Here is an 18,312-nt window from a genome sequence, read left to right on the forward strand (position 1 = left end):
TAATTTGGTTTTGTGTGATTATGTGCCTACTCAACATGGTTGTTCCTTGGCGGTTTTCTCGCTGGTTTCTTGAAGGCAGCAGCAGCAGCAGCAGCAGCAACAGCGGAGGAGGGAGGGCCCTGCAGCCGCTCTTCTCTGGCAGAAACCCCGTAGTGCAGCACAGATACGCCATTCGATAACTGAAACAGTGTCCAAAATGGCAGGAGCTGATGGAGACGACTCTCTCTACCCTATCGCCGTTCTCATTGATGAGCTGCGAAATGAGGATGTCCAGGTAGTAACACTAGTTTAATCTTTAATCGTTATTTATATTGTTCTGTGAAATTAGGCCATTTTGACGCATTTCAGTAGCATATCAGATCACCAGCTAGCTAACTAGCACATACGTAAGCTAACGTTCCCGGCCAAGGCCTATCAGGAGTATCTTCCTGGCGCACCCTGCTTTGCCTGTCTAGCTAGCTAGCTGGTTTCGGTCATGATTTACGATGTAAATTGTTAATCTGGAGAAACAGTTAATGAAATGCTAGCTGCTTATATTCGAAATGTAGTTAATACAATATTATTAACGTTACCAGTTGTCTGCAAGACAAGCTAGCTAAGCAGGTCATTGGTTTAAATCACAACAGCAGGCCGTTCAAGGCCGCAGTGGGTAGAGAGGCACTGTTGTTAGCCTGCCAATGAATGTAAAGCTATCCTTTCGATTCAGGTAAATCCTACCTGGGTTAACTAACGCTAGGTATAGCGAAGCGTAACATTAATCATTGACATTGTTTTGTTTTTTAAATGTGCTTACACTTTATTATGAACGCGTCACTAGTGAATGTCCATTTTGTGTACAGTTACGACTGAACAGCATCAAGAAGCTGTCCACTATTGCTCTGGCCCTTGGTGTTGAGAGGACTCGCACTGAACTCCTTCCTTTTCTCACAGGTAATAAAGTAATTTTATTTTACCATTAAATTCACCTGATGTTTGACACAGCAGTTATGACCTGTTATTAGCGGTTGTCACATTAAGAAATGCTGAATGAATTGTACTTTAAAATCCGTCATGTTTATTAGAAAAGTTAGTTTTCATTTGCCTGTAGTGTAGTAGGTGCATACAATAAACATTAAAAAGGGATTAAACGATAAGGCAAAGTACTACTACAGTCAAGAACAAATATAGAATATAAGTATTGCAATAAAAAGTATGTAAAAAGCCACTAACAAACATGTTTATGAAAGGGAAAGAAGGAAGGCTGTACAGTTTAGTGCAGGGTGTGCAAACATTTTAATCAGGGGATGTGCAAAGGCTTATAGTATGTATACTATGTGCAATGGTCACAGGTAAGGTCCAGGATGGGCGTTAAACGTAGGTGGGGGGGTTAAGAGCCTGAGACTGGGGGAGAAACTGTTCTTATGACGTGAGGTTTTGGTTCTGATGCCACAGCCTCCTGCCAGTGGGGAGTTGTTCAAAAAGTTTGTGTCCAGGGTGGGAGGAATCTGCCACAATAAACCACTCCAACTGTCAGAGATTTTGTTACATTTTCAGACCTGAATTTATCGATTGCACCTTTTTCACAAGTCTTCCTGTGTTTCTTTAGACACCATCTATGACGAGGATGAGGTCCTCTTGGCCTTGGCTGAGCAGCTTGGCAATTTCACTATGTTGGTGGGAGGGCCAGAGTACGTCCACTGTCTCTTGGTAAGTCACTGGAGAGTTGATTTAGATATCAGGCTGTGGCTTGCAGACATTACTTGTTTTTATGATGAATTAATATCTGGATTGGGGCTCTTCATGGGATTTGTTGATTAAAAAGATAACCAAAAGGCTGCATTATTTTTAATGGACATTTCTGAAATCCCTTGACTTTCTAGCTTAGTGAAATAAACCGTTGAAACCCTTGCCTATTTGGATTTTATATTAAAGGTTTTCACCTGCACACAGACCAGAACCTTTCAGATTGCTTAAACTAAAGAATTTGAAAGATTGGTGTGTTTGATATTGCCTTATACCTTTTTTATATACATTAGAAATATATAATACTATATACACATCCTCATAATGTGTTGTATTTGTGAATAGTTGAAGAACATTAACCTTATTCCTTCTTGATCCACAGCCTCCTCTGGAGAGCCTAGCTACAGTGGAGGAGACAGTAGTCAGAGATAAAGCTGTGGAGTCTCTGCGGAAGATCTCACAGGAACACTCTCCAGTTGACCTGGAGGTCCATTTTGAGCCTTTGGTCAAGCGGCTGGCCAGTGGTGACTGGTTCACTTCTCGCACATCTGCCTGTGGCCTCTTTAGCGTCTGTTATCCCCGTGTCTCCAGCACTGTCAAGGCTGAGATCCGCCAGTAAGTGGCTTCTTAACAAGGAGAAACCCTTTTTAGAGTGCACTCAATCCTTATTTGCAGTTGTGTACAATAAATTACCTGCCTAATGTCATGTCATACATAATGTATACCTGAGGTGTTTTCGGTTAGTCAGGTTTGTTTTCTGATAAAATGTTTATGGTCATCTCTAGGCATTTTCGCACCTTGTGCTCAGATGACACTCCTATGGTGCGTCGTGCTGCAGCATCTAAACTCGGGGAGTTTGCCAAAGTCCTGGAGCTGGATTATGTAAAAAGTGACATAATTTCCCTCTTCACTGCTTTGGCCTCTGATGAGCAGGTATGACCACTCGTCTTCCTTCTTCTCAACCTAAACTGCTGTTGCACTCTGTGTTCTGCAGTACCCTCTTAAAAACCCAGGAATGGCTAAATGGATCCCATTATCTTTCTCCACCAGGACTCAGTGAGGCTGCTTGCTGTGGAGGCTTGTGTCAGCATTGCTACTCTACTGCCTCAGGAGGATCTTGAGACCCTGGTGATGCCAACCCTGCGCCAGGCTGCAGAAGACAAATCCTGGAGGGTCCGCTACATGGTGGCTGACAAGTTCTCTGAGGTAAGCAGCTGATTTATTTCCTTTTTTCCACTCTTGTTGACATCCTGCTTAAATGTAGAATTGGCAAAAAATGTCAATTGAGAATCAAGTCATATTTAGAGTTGACTTCAAGTTGTCCAGTTCTTAAGAATCATTTAGCGCAAACAAAGGCCTATTGCCATGATTATTTTCCATGTTCCAAGTTAGAGGAAGTTATGATTAAGTGTAAAATAAGATTAGAGAGACTTTATTTGTATCCATCTATATACAGTACAGTACATGGAGGAACAAATTTGTCTCCCTGGTCCCGGTTCAAAAACGAAGTTCTTTTGTTATTTAAATGTGTGGTTTTGATGTTGTGCATGTTCTTTTTTTTTTTTTTTTTTTTTTTTTTTTAATAGAGCAAGACAGTGGGCATGCACATTTGGGAGTGGGACAAACTAAAACTGACAACTCTTATGAATAGGCATAACATGCATTAACTGGAGCACATCTTGAAAGCTATTTTTTTCACCTTTTGACAGAGTAAGGCTTCCTGTTCCTTTTTATAATAATGTGGTATGCTGGGAAAAGCATGTCCCAGACAATTTCTGAACTGGATCCACAAAGATTAAGTTGATTTAATTAAATTGTCATCTGACTGTGGGTTTGACCAAAAACATCTCCTAAAAAAAGGATTGATAATGATAACATAGATGAGGATTGATAATCTATTCGGAGGTTATTAAAAGTCCTCTTAATGGCCATCCCTCCACATCGACAGCACTTTGATGAAACTCAAGTTTATCTAATCTTCTTAGTTCATTCTGAAAATATTTACCAAATAATTATATTCTATATTTCTGACCTTTTGTAGGTTAATATCATTTTGTCTAAATGTGTTTGTCAATTTTGTTAAGCCAACTGTTTGCACAGTTTTTTTGTGAAATCTTTATTAAAAGTACAGGTTTTCTAATTGGTGCCAACAAAAAAATGCAGATTTGTTATTTTTATAAAAACAAATGGCCTTGATATAGATTAAGGCCATCAACCTAAAGTGTAGCACAGGCTCAACCAGCACTCAAACCAGACTTTTTTTTTTTTTTTTTTTTTTAAACCGTAGCCTATAACATCAGTTGTTAATAGAAATAATAGTTTTTCCACTTGAATTAAAGTGCTGCGTGATATTTTCATAATGCGGCCAGGGCTTAACGCTAACTTTATAAAGTGGTTGCCGGCTTGGCAACCAGGCATCAGCTTTTGGTTTTTAAGATAATGGCTTGCAATATAATTTCCCAACCCTCTCAAATAGGGGTGCACTCTTTGTTCGGATCACGGTTTTGGAGTCATGGATCGGATCAGCAAAAAGGGGGGAATTTAATAATTTATTAAAAATGTAATTTTTAACCATAATTACTACTTTCACCAGTAAATTGCAGTTAAAAGACAAACGGATGAGAAAACTGTATTTTACAATAACTATGAATGCACCAGAAGGTTAACCAGTTTTAAGTAAACACAACATTAAGTCCCGCCTGTTGTTTTTCCGACAAAAGCAGTGACCAGTGCTAGTTTGTGTCTTTTAGCTCATAGCTTTAGCGGTAGATGGTTGTGTGTCCCGCTGTTGGAATCCTCTACAGTGAAATACAATCACACTTTTACACAGGTTAGCTGTCAATTTTAACTGTGTTCAATCCAGTTACTACTGTTGCTAATGGTAGGCTAACGTTTCCTGCTGCCCAGTGTTAGTAGTGTTTACTAGCGTGACATGCAGCGACGTTTCTGTTGCCTGTAACGTCTGTTTCAGAGCATCAGAGAGCAGCGCAGACATTTAAGTTGCACCGAAATCCGCGTTGCTATTACATCCGGTAGATACTGGGCACCTTTGCCGTATTGGCATCACATTTTAACATGCGCCGTTAAGTGTGTGTGTGTGTGTGTGTGTGTGTGTGTGTGTGTGTGTGTGTGTGTGTGTGTGTGTGTGTGTGTGTGTGTGTGTGTGTGTGTGTGTGTGTGTGTGTGTGTGTGTGTGTGTGTGTGTGTGTGTGTGTGTGTGTGTGTGTGTGTGTGTGTGTGTGTGTGTGTGTGTGTGTGTGTGTGTGTGTGTGTGTGTGTGGGGCGGTCGCACAACAGCTGAAATGTTGTGTTGCGCACAAACGTAGTGCTTAAACTTTAGGGAGACAACCAAATAAAACATTGACTTCTTTGTCTTTTTGTATTGATATTTTCCCCGCATGCTTATTTGGATATTTACACATGTTGATTTCCCTCTGAATGTAGCTCCAGAAAGCAGTGGGACCAGAGATCACCAAGAACGATCTGGTCCCTGCCTTCCAGAATCTTCTGAAGGACTGTGAAGCTGAGGTCCGTGCTGCCGCAGCCAACAAAGTCAAAGGTCAGTACATGAATACACGGTAATTAAAGCCTTAATAGAGAGACTTTAAATTGCATGAGTTGAATTGAACATGTTTCAGCTCCTCTTCCAGTCTTTTTCATGTTTTATTGATGGTGTACTTTTGTTTTGTTAGAGTTCTGTGAGAACCTCCCAGAGGACAATCGTGAGCAAATCATCATGACTCACATTCTGCCCTGTGTCAAGGTAAAAAAAAAAATGTTTTCTGTTTGCCACATTTCTCCGCTGCTTCGTTATTAAGCATGGAAAAGGACCAGAGGCTTATCTTTTTATAGTCTTCCCCAAAGAGTTTATGCAGAAGTGTGGTGTTGTGACGTACACCTTGGGTCTTATTTTGTTAATGTTGGTCATTATTCCTTTTGACACTGACAATACTTTATTTACAAACTCAGTTGCTGATATCTCAAGTGTGATGCTTAGTCCAACAGGGCAAGCAACAGATGTTTTCAAACCAAGTTTAACGGCATTATGAGCCACTGATACAGATATAACACAACGTGTGTACACTAAAATGTTTATTATACAGTTGTCAGTTGCATAGAAAAAGGCGTTGTCATGACTATAAGAGTAGATTTAGCAATAAAGCTATTTAAAAAAATGTAACGCATATTTACAATAAAGTAATGATTTTTCTCATTTTGTAAGTTTTCTCTTCCAGTTGTGGTAAAATTGGAGTTTTGTTAAAAAAGCTGTATATTGTTTGACCTACTAGACTTTATTTCCCCAGATCTAAGTAGTTAATGAGTCAAATATTTAAACTCTGTGTTTGCTTTGATGCTCTTGATTTGAGTCAACTATAAAATCCAATCAGGTAGGCAGCATTCACATACACACGCTAAAGAGAGGAGAGGTGGTCTGACTACAACCTGTAGGGACAGCAGACATTTAGATATCCAAAGATGCCCACTTACATAACGCTAACCATAAATGCCTGTTAAGGGGCCATGTTAAGTGGGGCTTTTGCAAAAGACAGCGATTAAGACACTATGCTGTGTTCCAGTGTTAGTCAGATTTTGAACAGCAGGTGGCACTGTTTTTTTGTTTAACAATAATTTCAGCCTCAGTGCTACTGATCAAAAATTCTTGTCATTGCCAGTGTTTTAAATTAGTAATGATCTTAGTACAGTACTATCTAGACCTGCATTGAAATTCCTGTATCTATAGATTATGGTTTGTAAAATGTACAGATGTCACAAAGGGTCATTGTGCTAATCCTGTTAATATATTAACTGTGCAACAAGGCTATGCATACAAGTAGCAACAAACCAATCCTACAGTTATTTAGTACTTATTCTTTCTTCTAAAAGTTTCATGTAGTATTTGTTTTGTTATGTTTTTATATAATCAATCAGATCAGTGAGCATGACAGTATAATGGACATAATTAAAAATAAAAAATTATTTCTGTGCCCCGTAATTATAGTAAGCTATTTCTCTTTCTGTCTACATCATATTTAAAGTTATTCCACCTACAGTAGTTAACTGCAATGACTGTTGTCTGCACTAGTATTACGTCCACTTTGCTGCATATTTACACAAAAGACAATTATAGCCTCCCTCCCTCTAGTGTGTTGTAAATATGACCCATAGCAGTAGTGTTGATGTTTATTTACGCACTTTCTGTCTTAACTATTTGTTTGTGCTGATCTCTCTGTCTCCTGTGTGTCCTTTCTCTCCCCAGGAACTTGTTTCAGACACCAACCAGCATGTGAAGTCAGCCCTGGCCTCAGTTATAATGGGTCTTTCGACCATCCTGGGCAAGGACAACACAATAGAGCACTTACTGCCCCTCTTCCTGGCTCAGCTCAAGGACGAGGTAAAGGAAATGCAGACTCGTAATCGTGTGCCTCAATTTTTTTCTTTTATACATTATACAGCTGGCTTTGGAAATCGTTATGGCAGTGCTTAGTTTGGTAACCTTCACAACAAAAGCTTTGTGTGAAGTGAAATTCAACCAACTTTTTGGCCTTTAGTGATCAACATATCTGAGACAGGGTGAAGCCACTTAGCTGCAGCCACTAGATGTACCTCACTGCCACCTGGCTGGGTAGGAAGATGATTCATGTTGGTAGCTAGACTGAGACCTTACAATTAGAAGACTGAATTGCTGTGTCTGGAGTAAAGCATAATGAAAAGCTGGACTCGGTGCAACTAGATAAGTTATTGCTAGATGCATTTAGTGGCTTAAGTAGATTGAGCAAGGCTACTTTTTTTTTTTTTTTTTTTTTTTTTTATATATAAATGATTTGATTTGTTGTAGATCAATGTCTTCTACAGTATGAGTCTGCATAAAGTTATAATGGGCTGGGTTTTTAGAGGACATTCATCAGCTAATTTAACCGGTTAATCTAGAACAACTGTAGCCTAGTCACATCTTGTCCCATGAATACATTTCCTTGACATTAATTAGGATATTGAGATTGGACAGGAGTTTGGCAGGTCAATCACAGATGTATATAAATGTTTTGGAAGGCTTGATGCTGTCAGTTCTTTCACTGCTTTCTTTAGTCCTATTTAAAGATGGCCCCATTTCCTTACAGCACAAACTCAAGACCAAGAGTGTCTAATTAGATTTATGTCCAAACTGACAGCTTTGACTTGCAAATTTCAATAATTCAAGGTTCTGAGGACAGTTTAAAGGGAGCAAGCTGGAGAATGTTCTGCAGACGTCCTTTCATTTAAAAGCTGAATTATTTCAAATTGTTACTCTGCCTAATCTGGCTACTTCTTGGTTCCTACTTGGTTAACAATCCTGACAGCGTGTAAAATCATTGTGCAATTTAGTGCTTCTGTTTTTTTGGAATACGTGAATAAAGTTTGTGTTTTTTTGGTTTTGTTTTTTTTAACTGTTCCAGTTAATATCCTGTCCAAATTTTGTGTTAAAGCATATCTCCATTTAAGGCTCTTGTATATAAACATTAGGCCTATGTTACATTATCTAGACAAAACTACTTGGACATTAATTTTGTTTATAGTGACTACAGTGGCTTGGCCGGAGACAAGCGCTTTGGAGAGAGTAAAACAATGCTAGCGTTGTTCAATATAGCGCTAAAAAAAACTTTAAAATTTAGATGATAGTATTACAGGTTTATGAGATGAATAGGATTTGTAAAGCCACAAGAGGCAAGTGTCCCCAATAATTTGGGTCCCTTAGTTGCAACCCTGTGTTTGGTTCGTTGGTGGAAAAGTGAAGTTGAAATGACAAGGGCCCATCCTATTAGATTTGACTTGGAATGAGAGGCAGCATTGCAAGACCTTCAAAACAAAACAAGCCTGGTAATAAGAGGTGCTACAGTCGTCTTGGATTCTGTCTATAATGAACAAATGTTGGCAAAAAATTCATTCATCTCTTATATGTTCAATCCAGTATAACTTTTGAGGAGACTGTAGAAGGAGTTGTTGCTAACATGTTGCAACAAGCATTTCACTGTAATTGGATAACAAACAGAATTTGACTTCATGCATGGTCCATATCCTGTACCTCCTGTACTGTAATGCCCCCCTAAGGTACATACAGATTAGGGCTCGGCAATATATCGATATTGTGAAATGGGACTAGATATTGTCTTAAATTTTGGATATCGTAAAATCTGAATATATTAAGTGTTGTCTTTTCCTGGTTTTGAAGGCTGCATTAGAGTAAAGTGATGTAGTTTTCTGAGCTTAAACTATTCTAGCTATTCTATTATTTGCCTTTACACACTTTGTCATTAAATTGACATTTCTGATAATTATTTATCAGAAATCCTACAATATCGGCATCAAGGTATTTAGTCAAGAATGTTGTGATATTAACAACCCTTCTTTTAGACCCGTTGTCTCTGTTAATTCCAATGGCACTTGAAATGCAGACTTGCCGTCTTTTTATGATTCATGTAATATCTAAATACTTTGTAATGAAGGCGTGCTGCCATAAGCTTTACTTGCTCATCTTTATAATTCTTCTGTCACAGTGCCCCGAGGTGCGTCTCAACATAATCTCCAACCTAGACTGTGTGAACGAGGTGATTGGCATCCGTCAGCTCTCCCAGTCGCTGCTGCCGGCCATTGTGGAGCTGGCAGAGGATGCAAAGTGGAGGGTGCGCCTCGCCATCATAGAGTACATGCCCCTGTTAGCAGGACAGCTGGTGAGTCATCGAGTCTAGGAACACAGCTGAAACCCATATAGAATATGTTTTAAAGATCATTTTAATTAGTACCATGTGTAGAACCAGAAATATTAGCAATGTGCAGGCAGACAATCAGGCCTGATTTGTCTGTAGACATCAGGAAAGCGCTCTAATTACACTGTGTCCATGTTTTCTCAGGGAGTGGAATTCTTTGATGAGAAACTCAACACCCTTTGTATGGCCTGGCTTATTGACCACGGTAAGGCACTTTAATGGGTTAAAGTTTTCCAAGGAGTTATGTCAGATATGAACAAATTGTTTGTGGCAAGACATAGAACATTTTACAAGTGGTTGCTTAAACAGAAATGCTTATGTAGGCAGCTTCTTGGGCAATATTCTGGCAAATGTTGGCCTTGTTTTCTAGTTTTATTTAAGTTCTTAAAACATTACCTCTCCAAAATCCCTAAATTCCCAAACCAACATCCTGGGGAAGGACCCCCAAATACATATTTACCACATTTTCCAGTTGTGATAATTTTACTTGCTTTGGCCCTTGGCACTCTTTAGCAGCCTGTGACTTTATAATGCACTAGCCCTTTTATTAAATATCGCATACAACTCCTGCTACATCTGCTCATTTTCCATGACACACTTTGGCAGTGTTGCATTAGTTGTCAATACTTAACCTGAGCAAAGCCAGTTGGCACAAAGGTTTGGTCTTATCGCTCTGATGCTGTATTATTAGTGAGAAACTTGGAGGCTAAAGGAGGTGTGAGAAGTGGCAATCTGCAGCTCTCTTCTATCATGTGCATGCTAATAGAAGGCTGTGAATAAAAGGCCCTCTTCTTTCTAATGCCATGTAGAGTATACTATTGCTATGAGTATGGAAAAGGCAATGTGAAAGACAACTACATGCTGTAGTAAAAATTTTTTGACTAATTGTCATCAGATCTTTGTGTCACTGGACTAAATTTGTCCAGTGACTAAATTTGTGTCCGCATGAGATAGTTTAGATTAGGGCTGAAACGATTACTTGAATAATTCGATTACAAAAAATCCTCGATGCAAAATGACTTGCCTCGAAGCTTTGTTATATCAATGTTACCAACGTTGTATCGCGGACGGTGTTTCCGCACGGAGCATTTTTACTGTCGCACAGACGCTGCTCAGTCTGCTGCTGGCGACACATGCCAGAGCGTAAATGGCGACGGGCTAAGAGACAGGCTGGAGAAAACGACAGAAAGTTTGGAATCCGTGCAAACGTAATTAAAACAAACTGTACAGTATGTCTACTGCAAAATCAAACTAGCTTACCACGATAATAGCACGATGTCAGTGCTTTAGCATCTCAACAGAAAACATGGAGTCTAACTTAATCATCCATTCCACGAAGCGGACCGACAAAAGTAAATCAGTTGTATGGCCGATGAAACTACACCAAACACAACTACCAAAAACAAAGACAAGAAAATACGTAGTGGTGACCACGATCTGATCTAAAGAGCTGACGCGTTGACTATCCCTTCGGAAAAACAGCTGATCTCTCTCTCTCTCTCTCTCTCTCTCTCTCTCTCTCTCTCTCTCTCTCTCTCTCTCTCTTTCTCTCTCTCTCTCTCTCTCTCTCTCTCTCTCTCTCTCTCTCTCTCTCTCTCTTTACATATATATTTGTATATACAGATCAGTCTCAGGTTGAAACTTGTAGTTCTGAAAGTTAATTTGCCCAACTTAATGTAAAGTTTGTGTATGTTTAATGTATGCCTGAGGTTGATATCTAACTTTAAAAACAATGTAATATGGCACTTAAATGCACTTAATGTTTAGTTTTTTGAGAGATGATATTGTAAGCACTGTAGGCAATACAAATGTTGCTTTTTTTTCCGAAAATTTAGCTTTTTTTGGTTGTTTAAAAACGCAAAAACAAATTATCCGATTAATCAATCAATAAAATGCTAGATTAATCGATTACAAAAAGAATCGATAGCTGCAGCCCTAGTTTAGATATTGTTGCACTCTGTCATACTTTCTCTATGTATTGCTTAACCTACTTAGTTTAACCTTGTTCTTGTATACCACAACCTCGAATTCATGCTGTGGATTTATACTGTACTTAACAGAGTTAGAAATCATAGTTGGGTCCCTGTGTGGCCGAGTTTATATCGGAGTTGGTTCGCCCTGGGCTCTACCCAGCAGTTTTAACTGTTTGGTAGAGACCATCATATTCAATTCCTGGAAGAGCTGTGTTCCTGTAGAGCCACACAACACACACTGTTCCATTTCATAACCTGGAACATTTGTCTTTTGCATAAATTCTTCACTCAGAGTATATAGTGTTCTCTTCACATCAAGTTATCTAATTAGAGACACACACTCATGCTCGCTGTTGAGGACAAAGGGCCAGCTGGGTTACATCATTGGAATGCTGCTGGTGTGAGTTTCTGTGGGTGTGGGTGGCTGGGGTTAGGGCTGTGCCACTCTTACGTAAGCCCTTCAAAGAAAGACAAGACTGCAGAAATCAGCCCAGAATCTTTCCCTCACTGACTCTATTACAAAGATCTGTTTTTATCATTTTAATATTTCACATGACTTACAAATGTCATGATTTCTGCCAAGTTTAATCTTACTGATAGTGTGTGTGAGATCTACTTAACACTTGGTGGGTATGTTTCGGGGTACCCAGTGACGCAGTACCACAGTTGCAACACGTTCAATATTAATGAACTGTAAATCTAATTTTTTTTTTTTTTTTTTTTTCTTCTTCAATGTGAGTGAGGTAAATGTAGTAGTACAATGTTTCCTTCTGAAGAAGTAGTAGTACACAGTAAGTCAATAGTGTTAGGGCTGTGATGGTATTGATTTTTTCTTTTCTTACAACGTATTACCGCGATATGGCAGTTAACCGCAACCCCCCTGTTACAAGAGTAGCGTAAGTTAGATCGAGAATGGCAGCATGCCTTTAGTGAGTGATGTCAGTGCCTGTGCGGTCACGCAAGGAGAGCGAGCGCTGAGAGAAGCGTATGAGTCCTGCTGTGATGAAAAGCGAGAGGAAAAAGATAGCAAAACGTAAAAACATATGTTGCAGCACAGTTTCCCTTTCAGCTCAGTGTAAGGGGCCGTCCACACGGTAACGCGTATTGGTGTAAACGAACATTTTGCATCGTTTTGGCCGATCGTCCAAACAAATCCTGTAAACGCAGCACCTGAAGATGCACTTTTTTTAAAAACCTGGTCCCAGGGTGAAAATAATTCGAAAACGCTGCCCTTGTGGCTTCGTTTGGACGGCGACGCTGCATACTTGCGTCTCAATGATGTCATCGCCACACCGATATATAAGCTGCTCGGTTTCTTCTTTGCCTTCCCTACCGTGTATTATATTAAATGTTTCCTGTAGAAATAATTCATAATCGCACCCAAAAGACGTCCCCCCATATATTTAATGGACTGTCCATCTACTTGTGCAAAGCTGAAGTGACCAGCAACTTAATTTAATTTTTTTTACAATATCTTTATTAGATTTTCATTTTATAAAAAGACATACAAGAACACAAAGCAGAGAAGTGTGTAAAATGGCACAGAAGTGTACAAACATACATCAGAACATATTTTTCACACTATGCACACCTGCTCCAAACAACCGTACCAGTAAGATGAAACAAAAAACATGGCGGTCAAGGGGCCTCCCCAATGAAGGCCCATAGACGTGTCCACAGAAGATACATTAACATCTAGTCCAGAGAGCAGGAGTAGAGGAAAAACTGGGTCGTGCAGCGGGTGCACCTATACTGTTCCAGGCCCAACAAATCATTGTCCTTCATATAATTGATGAAACGCCCCATACATTTTTGAAATGCCTCCTGTTTGTCCTTAAGAGTGTAAGAATTTTTTTCCGGAGGTAAACATGAAGTTAGTTTCCTGAACCACACAGCGATAGCGGGTTTACCAAAGTTTTTCCACAATAAGGCTATTGTTCTTCTTGCTTGCAGAGAACATATATTTATAAACATTTTTTCCTGAAGCTTTATTCTATGACCCTCTGGATAAAGACCTAGCAGAAGGATCCTAGTTTCCTGATGTAATGTAATTGAAAGACTCTCCTGTACAGACAGTCTAACCTCCTCCCAAAACCCCCTCACTCTTGGACACTGCCAGAGGCAGTGAAATAAACTGAACATTTATTGTTTTCATTATATTTCATATCACACGATGTTCTCCTGTAACTTTCGCACCAAAAAAAATTATCCAAAAAAAATACAGTAATTATGTCATCACCGCGGTATTGTCACATGACCACCAGTATTGCGGTGATGCGGTTATCTTCACAGCCTTAAGTAGTATACAGTTAAATTGCATATTAAGCGATTTGGGTCCTTCTGTAAGTAATTTTGGGGTACAGTGCTTCTGAAGAAAGCTACAAGCAGCAATACCACAGGCTCTAGTACTGATTTAAGTCAATATAGACTTTGTAAGACACTTCCATCATATGAATATAGTCTTCAGGAAATAAGTCATAATATATCCTAATAAAACAAATTTGCCTCAAGGGGCTTTACTATTTGTAAAGCATGCAAAGAATATGGGAGTAGAGTGTGTCAGGAAGGACATTGATCAGCAGATAGGACCCGATTCACGCGATGATGAAGCACACCGTTCACACAGAAGGTTGTCACTGTAATTTTCTAGTGTATGCCATCCGTGAGGCGGCCACCTGTAACCTAATGAAGCTGGTGGAGAAGTTTGGAGCGGAGTGGGCTCAGAACACCATCGTGCCCAAAGTGCTGGGCATGGCAAATGACCCCAATTACCTCCACAGGATGACTACTCTATTCTGCATTAACGTGAGTCAACGGCATCATCTCATCAACTTGCTCTCATGTTTAGAGCCTTGGAGGTCTTTGAAGGATTTTAACGTCCATCAGTATCAGTCCAAAACTAAATAAATGAATAAATAAATAAAAAGACGTCAGTTATCTGTAAATGTCGTTGACTGTGACCATCTGTATTGTGCGTCTCAGGCTTTGTCAGAGGCATGTGGCCAGGACATCACCACTAAGCAGATGCTCCCAGTGGTCCTCAAGATGTCCAATGACCAGGTGGCTAACGTACGCTTCAACGTGGCCAAATCCCTTCAGAAGATTGGTCCTGTCCTTGACAGCAAGTATGTTGTCTTTTGTAATTTCATCATCAGCTGTTTTTTCTCCTCCGTGACAGAAATGTGCTATCACACTAAAAACAAGAACCAGCATTGACAATTTGTGTAACAATTCTCATCCTTTGTCCTAAAGTGCCCTTCAAACAGAAGTGAAGCCGGTGCTGGAGAAGCTGGCAACAGACACAGACATGGATGTCAAGTACTTTGCCCAGGAGGCTATCAGTGGTAAGCATTTCTCTCTTCTATCATTATTTATAGACTTTGAATGACCTGAATAATATTTGAGATGTTTTGAAACTTACAGTAATAAGAAATCTTCTTTTTCTTCCCTCCTTTTTACACAGTTCTGGCCCTGGCATAACCAACCCAACATGGCTTAACCAGACAACCACCCAAGACAACAACGCAAACACTTTTACAAGATATTTATTGATGTTCAGGAACAACTGGTAAATGTATAGAGAAATCTGTTAACAATTGTTTTATCTTTTTATCTTTTTGTTAACTGTCCAATAGTAGACCATGTCTAGGCATAGCACAGGCTTCTTCATTAACCTTCCTCTTTGCTGTAAATGGGTACATTAACAAAGGCAAAGTGTGATGAAATTGCATTAAGTGGTGCATGCTGACTTATCTGCTACTGTACTAGCCAGGCATCGCTAGCCAGAACCCTTCTCACATTCCTCCCTTTTACATCCTTGGCCACTGTTGTACTTTAGCCAAAGTGGTTGCAGCTTACCACATGTCTATGTTCGCTACGTAGCACCTAGGGCTGTGCTAACGCTCCATACTGCTGCGCTTTTCTCCCAATGATGGACTCAAACTTTGAGCAGCAGATGGTGGAGCAAGCTGTTTTTGCTGAGCTTCCTCCCAAATCAGCCATTTTCCCTGGGACACTGCTGTGGCTCTCCAGAGAAGTGATTGAAAAGTCTGTGCAAGGTCTACTAGTCCACCACACCAAACCTGTTGTGTCCCCTAATTGCTTCACAGGATTGTTCAGTACAAAGCTAGGACAAAGAAATAATGGGGTGTCCGTTACTGCATGTAATCTAATACACGATTGCATGTACCAATCAATCTCAAATTCCAACTCTCATCTACCAGACTACCATGCCCTTGTGCACTGTTTGTTCTCTGCAGCAACACCGATTGAATTGGTCAAACAAACGAATTGGCTCAGCCCGCTCTCGTGGACCAGCGCAGTCGTAAAGTGTTGCTCATTATTATCGCTCATCCAAATCCTTAGTGATTTTGTTGATGTACTAGGGTGGGAAGTAGTAGTCGGTTGTAATTTTCTGCAAGTTTTCTGCATTGCTCTTAATCTTTGTGCCAATGACTTTGATAAGCAGTGGTGTTTTCGTTTAGGTATACCTGAGTAAACAGTTTTCACCTGTCCGGTTCTATAAAGAGACCGCATTGTTCCTTCTCTGTAAGGGTCACTTTATTCCTTGGATGTTAATGGGATGGTAAAACTAAATTGACTACAGTTATCTGGGCTGTGGCATTAACAAATCCAACGCACTCCTTGTGTCCTAGAGCCACCCAGTTTTCCCTTAAATCCGTGCTAAGTCCTCCACTGTACAAGCGATTTAAAAGCATAAGGTCTGCGAACGTGAAGGGCCACCCAAGGATTCTTGCTTACAAATCTTTGCACGATGGAGAACAAGTGCATGCTTTCAAAGAAAGTGGGATGGGGGACATGGAGCATGTGTACGTAAGGCTGCATAATGTTTTATTATGGGTTGGGAGTTGGGGTGGTTATGGGCGGGTTGAATAAATGTATCGTCTGTGTTGATAAAAGAAACTTTTGTCTTTTCCTGAACTATTCCCACTGTTCCATTCTCCCCCCCTCCCCTCATTTTGTTCTTGAATAAACCTTGATTGTTGATTGTCCTGTATCATGCAGACTGTGCTTTTATTTTTATTTTGAATTCTCTCCACAATTGGGATTCTGTACTACTGTATCTTCATCTGAATAAAGTAACAAATGAACTGGTGTAGCCTGCTTTTATAACTGGTTGCTGCTCAAGCACAAAGGCTTATTGTCACTGTAATTGCCAATTTGCTACGTGATGGACAAGCAACAGGAAATTATCAAAACCACTAGATTAGAATATAATGAATTTACTAGTGAATTGTAAGTGCTGACTTGGTGGATTTTTTTATTAAAAAGATGCTTTAACATCAAAGTTAAAATAGATCACTATATATTGCTAATGTTTGACATTAAACTATAAATGTCAAGACTGGCTAAAATCTGACACTGGATGTGAAGATGGTTAAACTGCAGTGTTCATGTGACTAATCAATGCCATACTAACATGATTAATACCTTTTTATGATTCATAAAATCACTTCAAGTCAAAAATACATTGTATAAGAAAATTATATATGTTGGCTACACTTCCAAGGTCTCCATACTTTGTACTTTGCCACAAGATGATTATGTGTAAATACAGCTGGAAAAGACTAAATGATTGAACTGTGACTAGTAAGAGAAAAGCAGTTCAATGTCAGAGTGAAAGATGGATTGAAGATATTTTTCAAATAGCTGCTGGTGAATGATTAAGTACAAATATTACAAAGATATTCAGCCTCTTCATGACAATATGTGTGGACAAAGGGCTACTTTGGTATGTGGTTGTGTCTCAGCACATCTGGACACTTGTATTTTATGATTTAAATAAAAGAACTGCTCAGTCTCTGTCTAGCAACATTTAAGTCCTGCCAAAAGTTCTGGATTCAAGGTTCAAAAATAACTTTTTGTCCACCAGCCACATGGCTGGTGAATGTTAAAATTTTACCAGCCACTCAATAGATTACCATTTTTGGCAGGTGAGTGAAGCACATCTACCATCCACTTGCATTTTTTTACCAGCACTTGGCTGGTGGATAATGCTAATTTTTGAACGCTGTCTGGATTGGCTTGAGGTCTGGACTCAGCCACTCTAGGACTTAACGTTTTGAAGCCATTCCCGTGTAGCTTTGTTTGGGCTCAATTTCTTGCTGGGAAATAAATCTCCCTAGTTCACAGTTCTCTTGTAGACTGCAGCAGGGTTTCCTTGAGGATTTCTCTCTCTTTTACTGCATTCAATTTTTCCTCAGTCTTTACAAGCCTTTCAGGGACTGCTGTTGAGAAGAGTCCCAAAAGCAGGATGATGCCACCCCCAGGCTTCTTGGTGGGGGTGATGAGGATAGTATTAATGCAATGGAAGAAAATCTCGATTTTGGTCTCACTGGACCATCGACTTTCAAGGTAGTTCGTTATCAAAAAAAAAAAAGTCCTAATTATATCCTGTGTGACTTCCAAGAATTGTAAATACTCATCGTTGGCTTTGCAACTATATCCTTTTAAGCATGAAGTATAGCTTCTCAGCCTATAAACGACTCAAGAAAATGTGGGATTAATTTCACATGTTCCTGTTCTCATATTTGGTCAGCTCTTGGTAGGCAGCTGCTGTGGAGATGAAAGCGCGGGTCCTTCGGGCTGTTTTGGCCACAGGGAACCATGCAGAGCAGGATCTGCAGCTGACACCTGCCCTCACCCTGACTACTGCTGGGGAGAGGAACACTGCAAAAATAAGGGCTGGGCTGAGATAGAATATTTGTCTTTCTCAAACATGAGTTGTTTGAATGTATGAAAAACATAACATCACTTTTTTTTTATTATTGTCTTAACGCAATATTAAAACAGCAAATTGAGCTGTACTTTTTTGCTACATTCAGCAGACATTGTTCTGTTAATTCCAAATATGCAAT

At 39.7% G+C, this 18,312-nt stretch overlaps 1 protein-coding gene across 1 annotated transcript; it reads left to right on the top strand.

The window, feature by feature from the left end:
• Positions 1 to 90: 90 nt before the first annotated feature.
• Positions 91 to 16,545, top strand: ppp2r1bb (protein phosphatase 2, regulatory subunit A, beta b). Its single transcript, XM_028574556.1, has 15 exons — positions 91 to 274; positions 840 to 930; positions 1,586 to 1,686; positions 2,105 to 2,337; positions 2,508 to 2,655; positions 2,773 to 2,928; positions 5,167 to 5,281; positions 5,415 to 5,485; positions 6,980 to 7,114; positions 9,252 to 9,425; positions 9,606 to 9,666; positions 14,085 to 14,239; positions 14,417 to 14,559; positions 14,687 to 14,778; positions 14,898 to 16,545. Exons 1-15 carry the CDS (start codon positions 197 to 199, stop codon positions 14,912 to 14,914), a joined length of 1,770 nt encoding a protein of 589 aa, XP_028430357.1. The 5' UTR covers positions 91 to 196; the 3' UTR covers positions 14,915 to 16,545.
• Positions 16,546 to 18,312: the final 1,767 nt, after the last annotated feature.

This window comes from Perca flavescens, chromosome 3 (assembly GCF_004354835.1).
Source record: "Perca flavescens isolate YP-PL-M2 chromosome 3, PFLA_1.0, whole genome shotgun sequence".
Taxonomy (NCBI): Eukaryota; Metazoa; Chordata; class Actinopteri; order Perciformes; family Percidae; genus Perca; species Perca flavescens.

Bases quoted from the DNA above. Each gene is read 5' to 3' on its own strand.
- ppp2r1bb (XM_028574556.1), top strand. From the start codon at position 197: ATGGCAGGAGCTGATGGAGACGACTCTCTCTACCCTATCGCCGTTCTC. The intron at 5,282-5,414 runs GTCAGTACATGA...TTGTTTTGTTAG, and splicing joins CGCAGCCAACAAAGTCAAAG to AGTTCTGTGAGAACCTCCCA. The intron at 9,667-14,084 runs GTAAGGCACTTT...GTAATTTTCTAG, and splicing joins GGCCTGGCTTATTGACCACG to TGTATGCCATCCGTGAGGCG.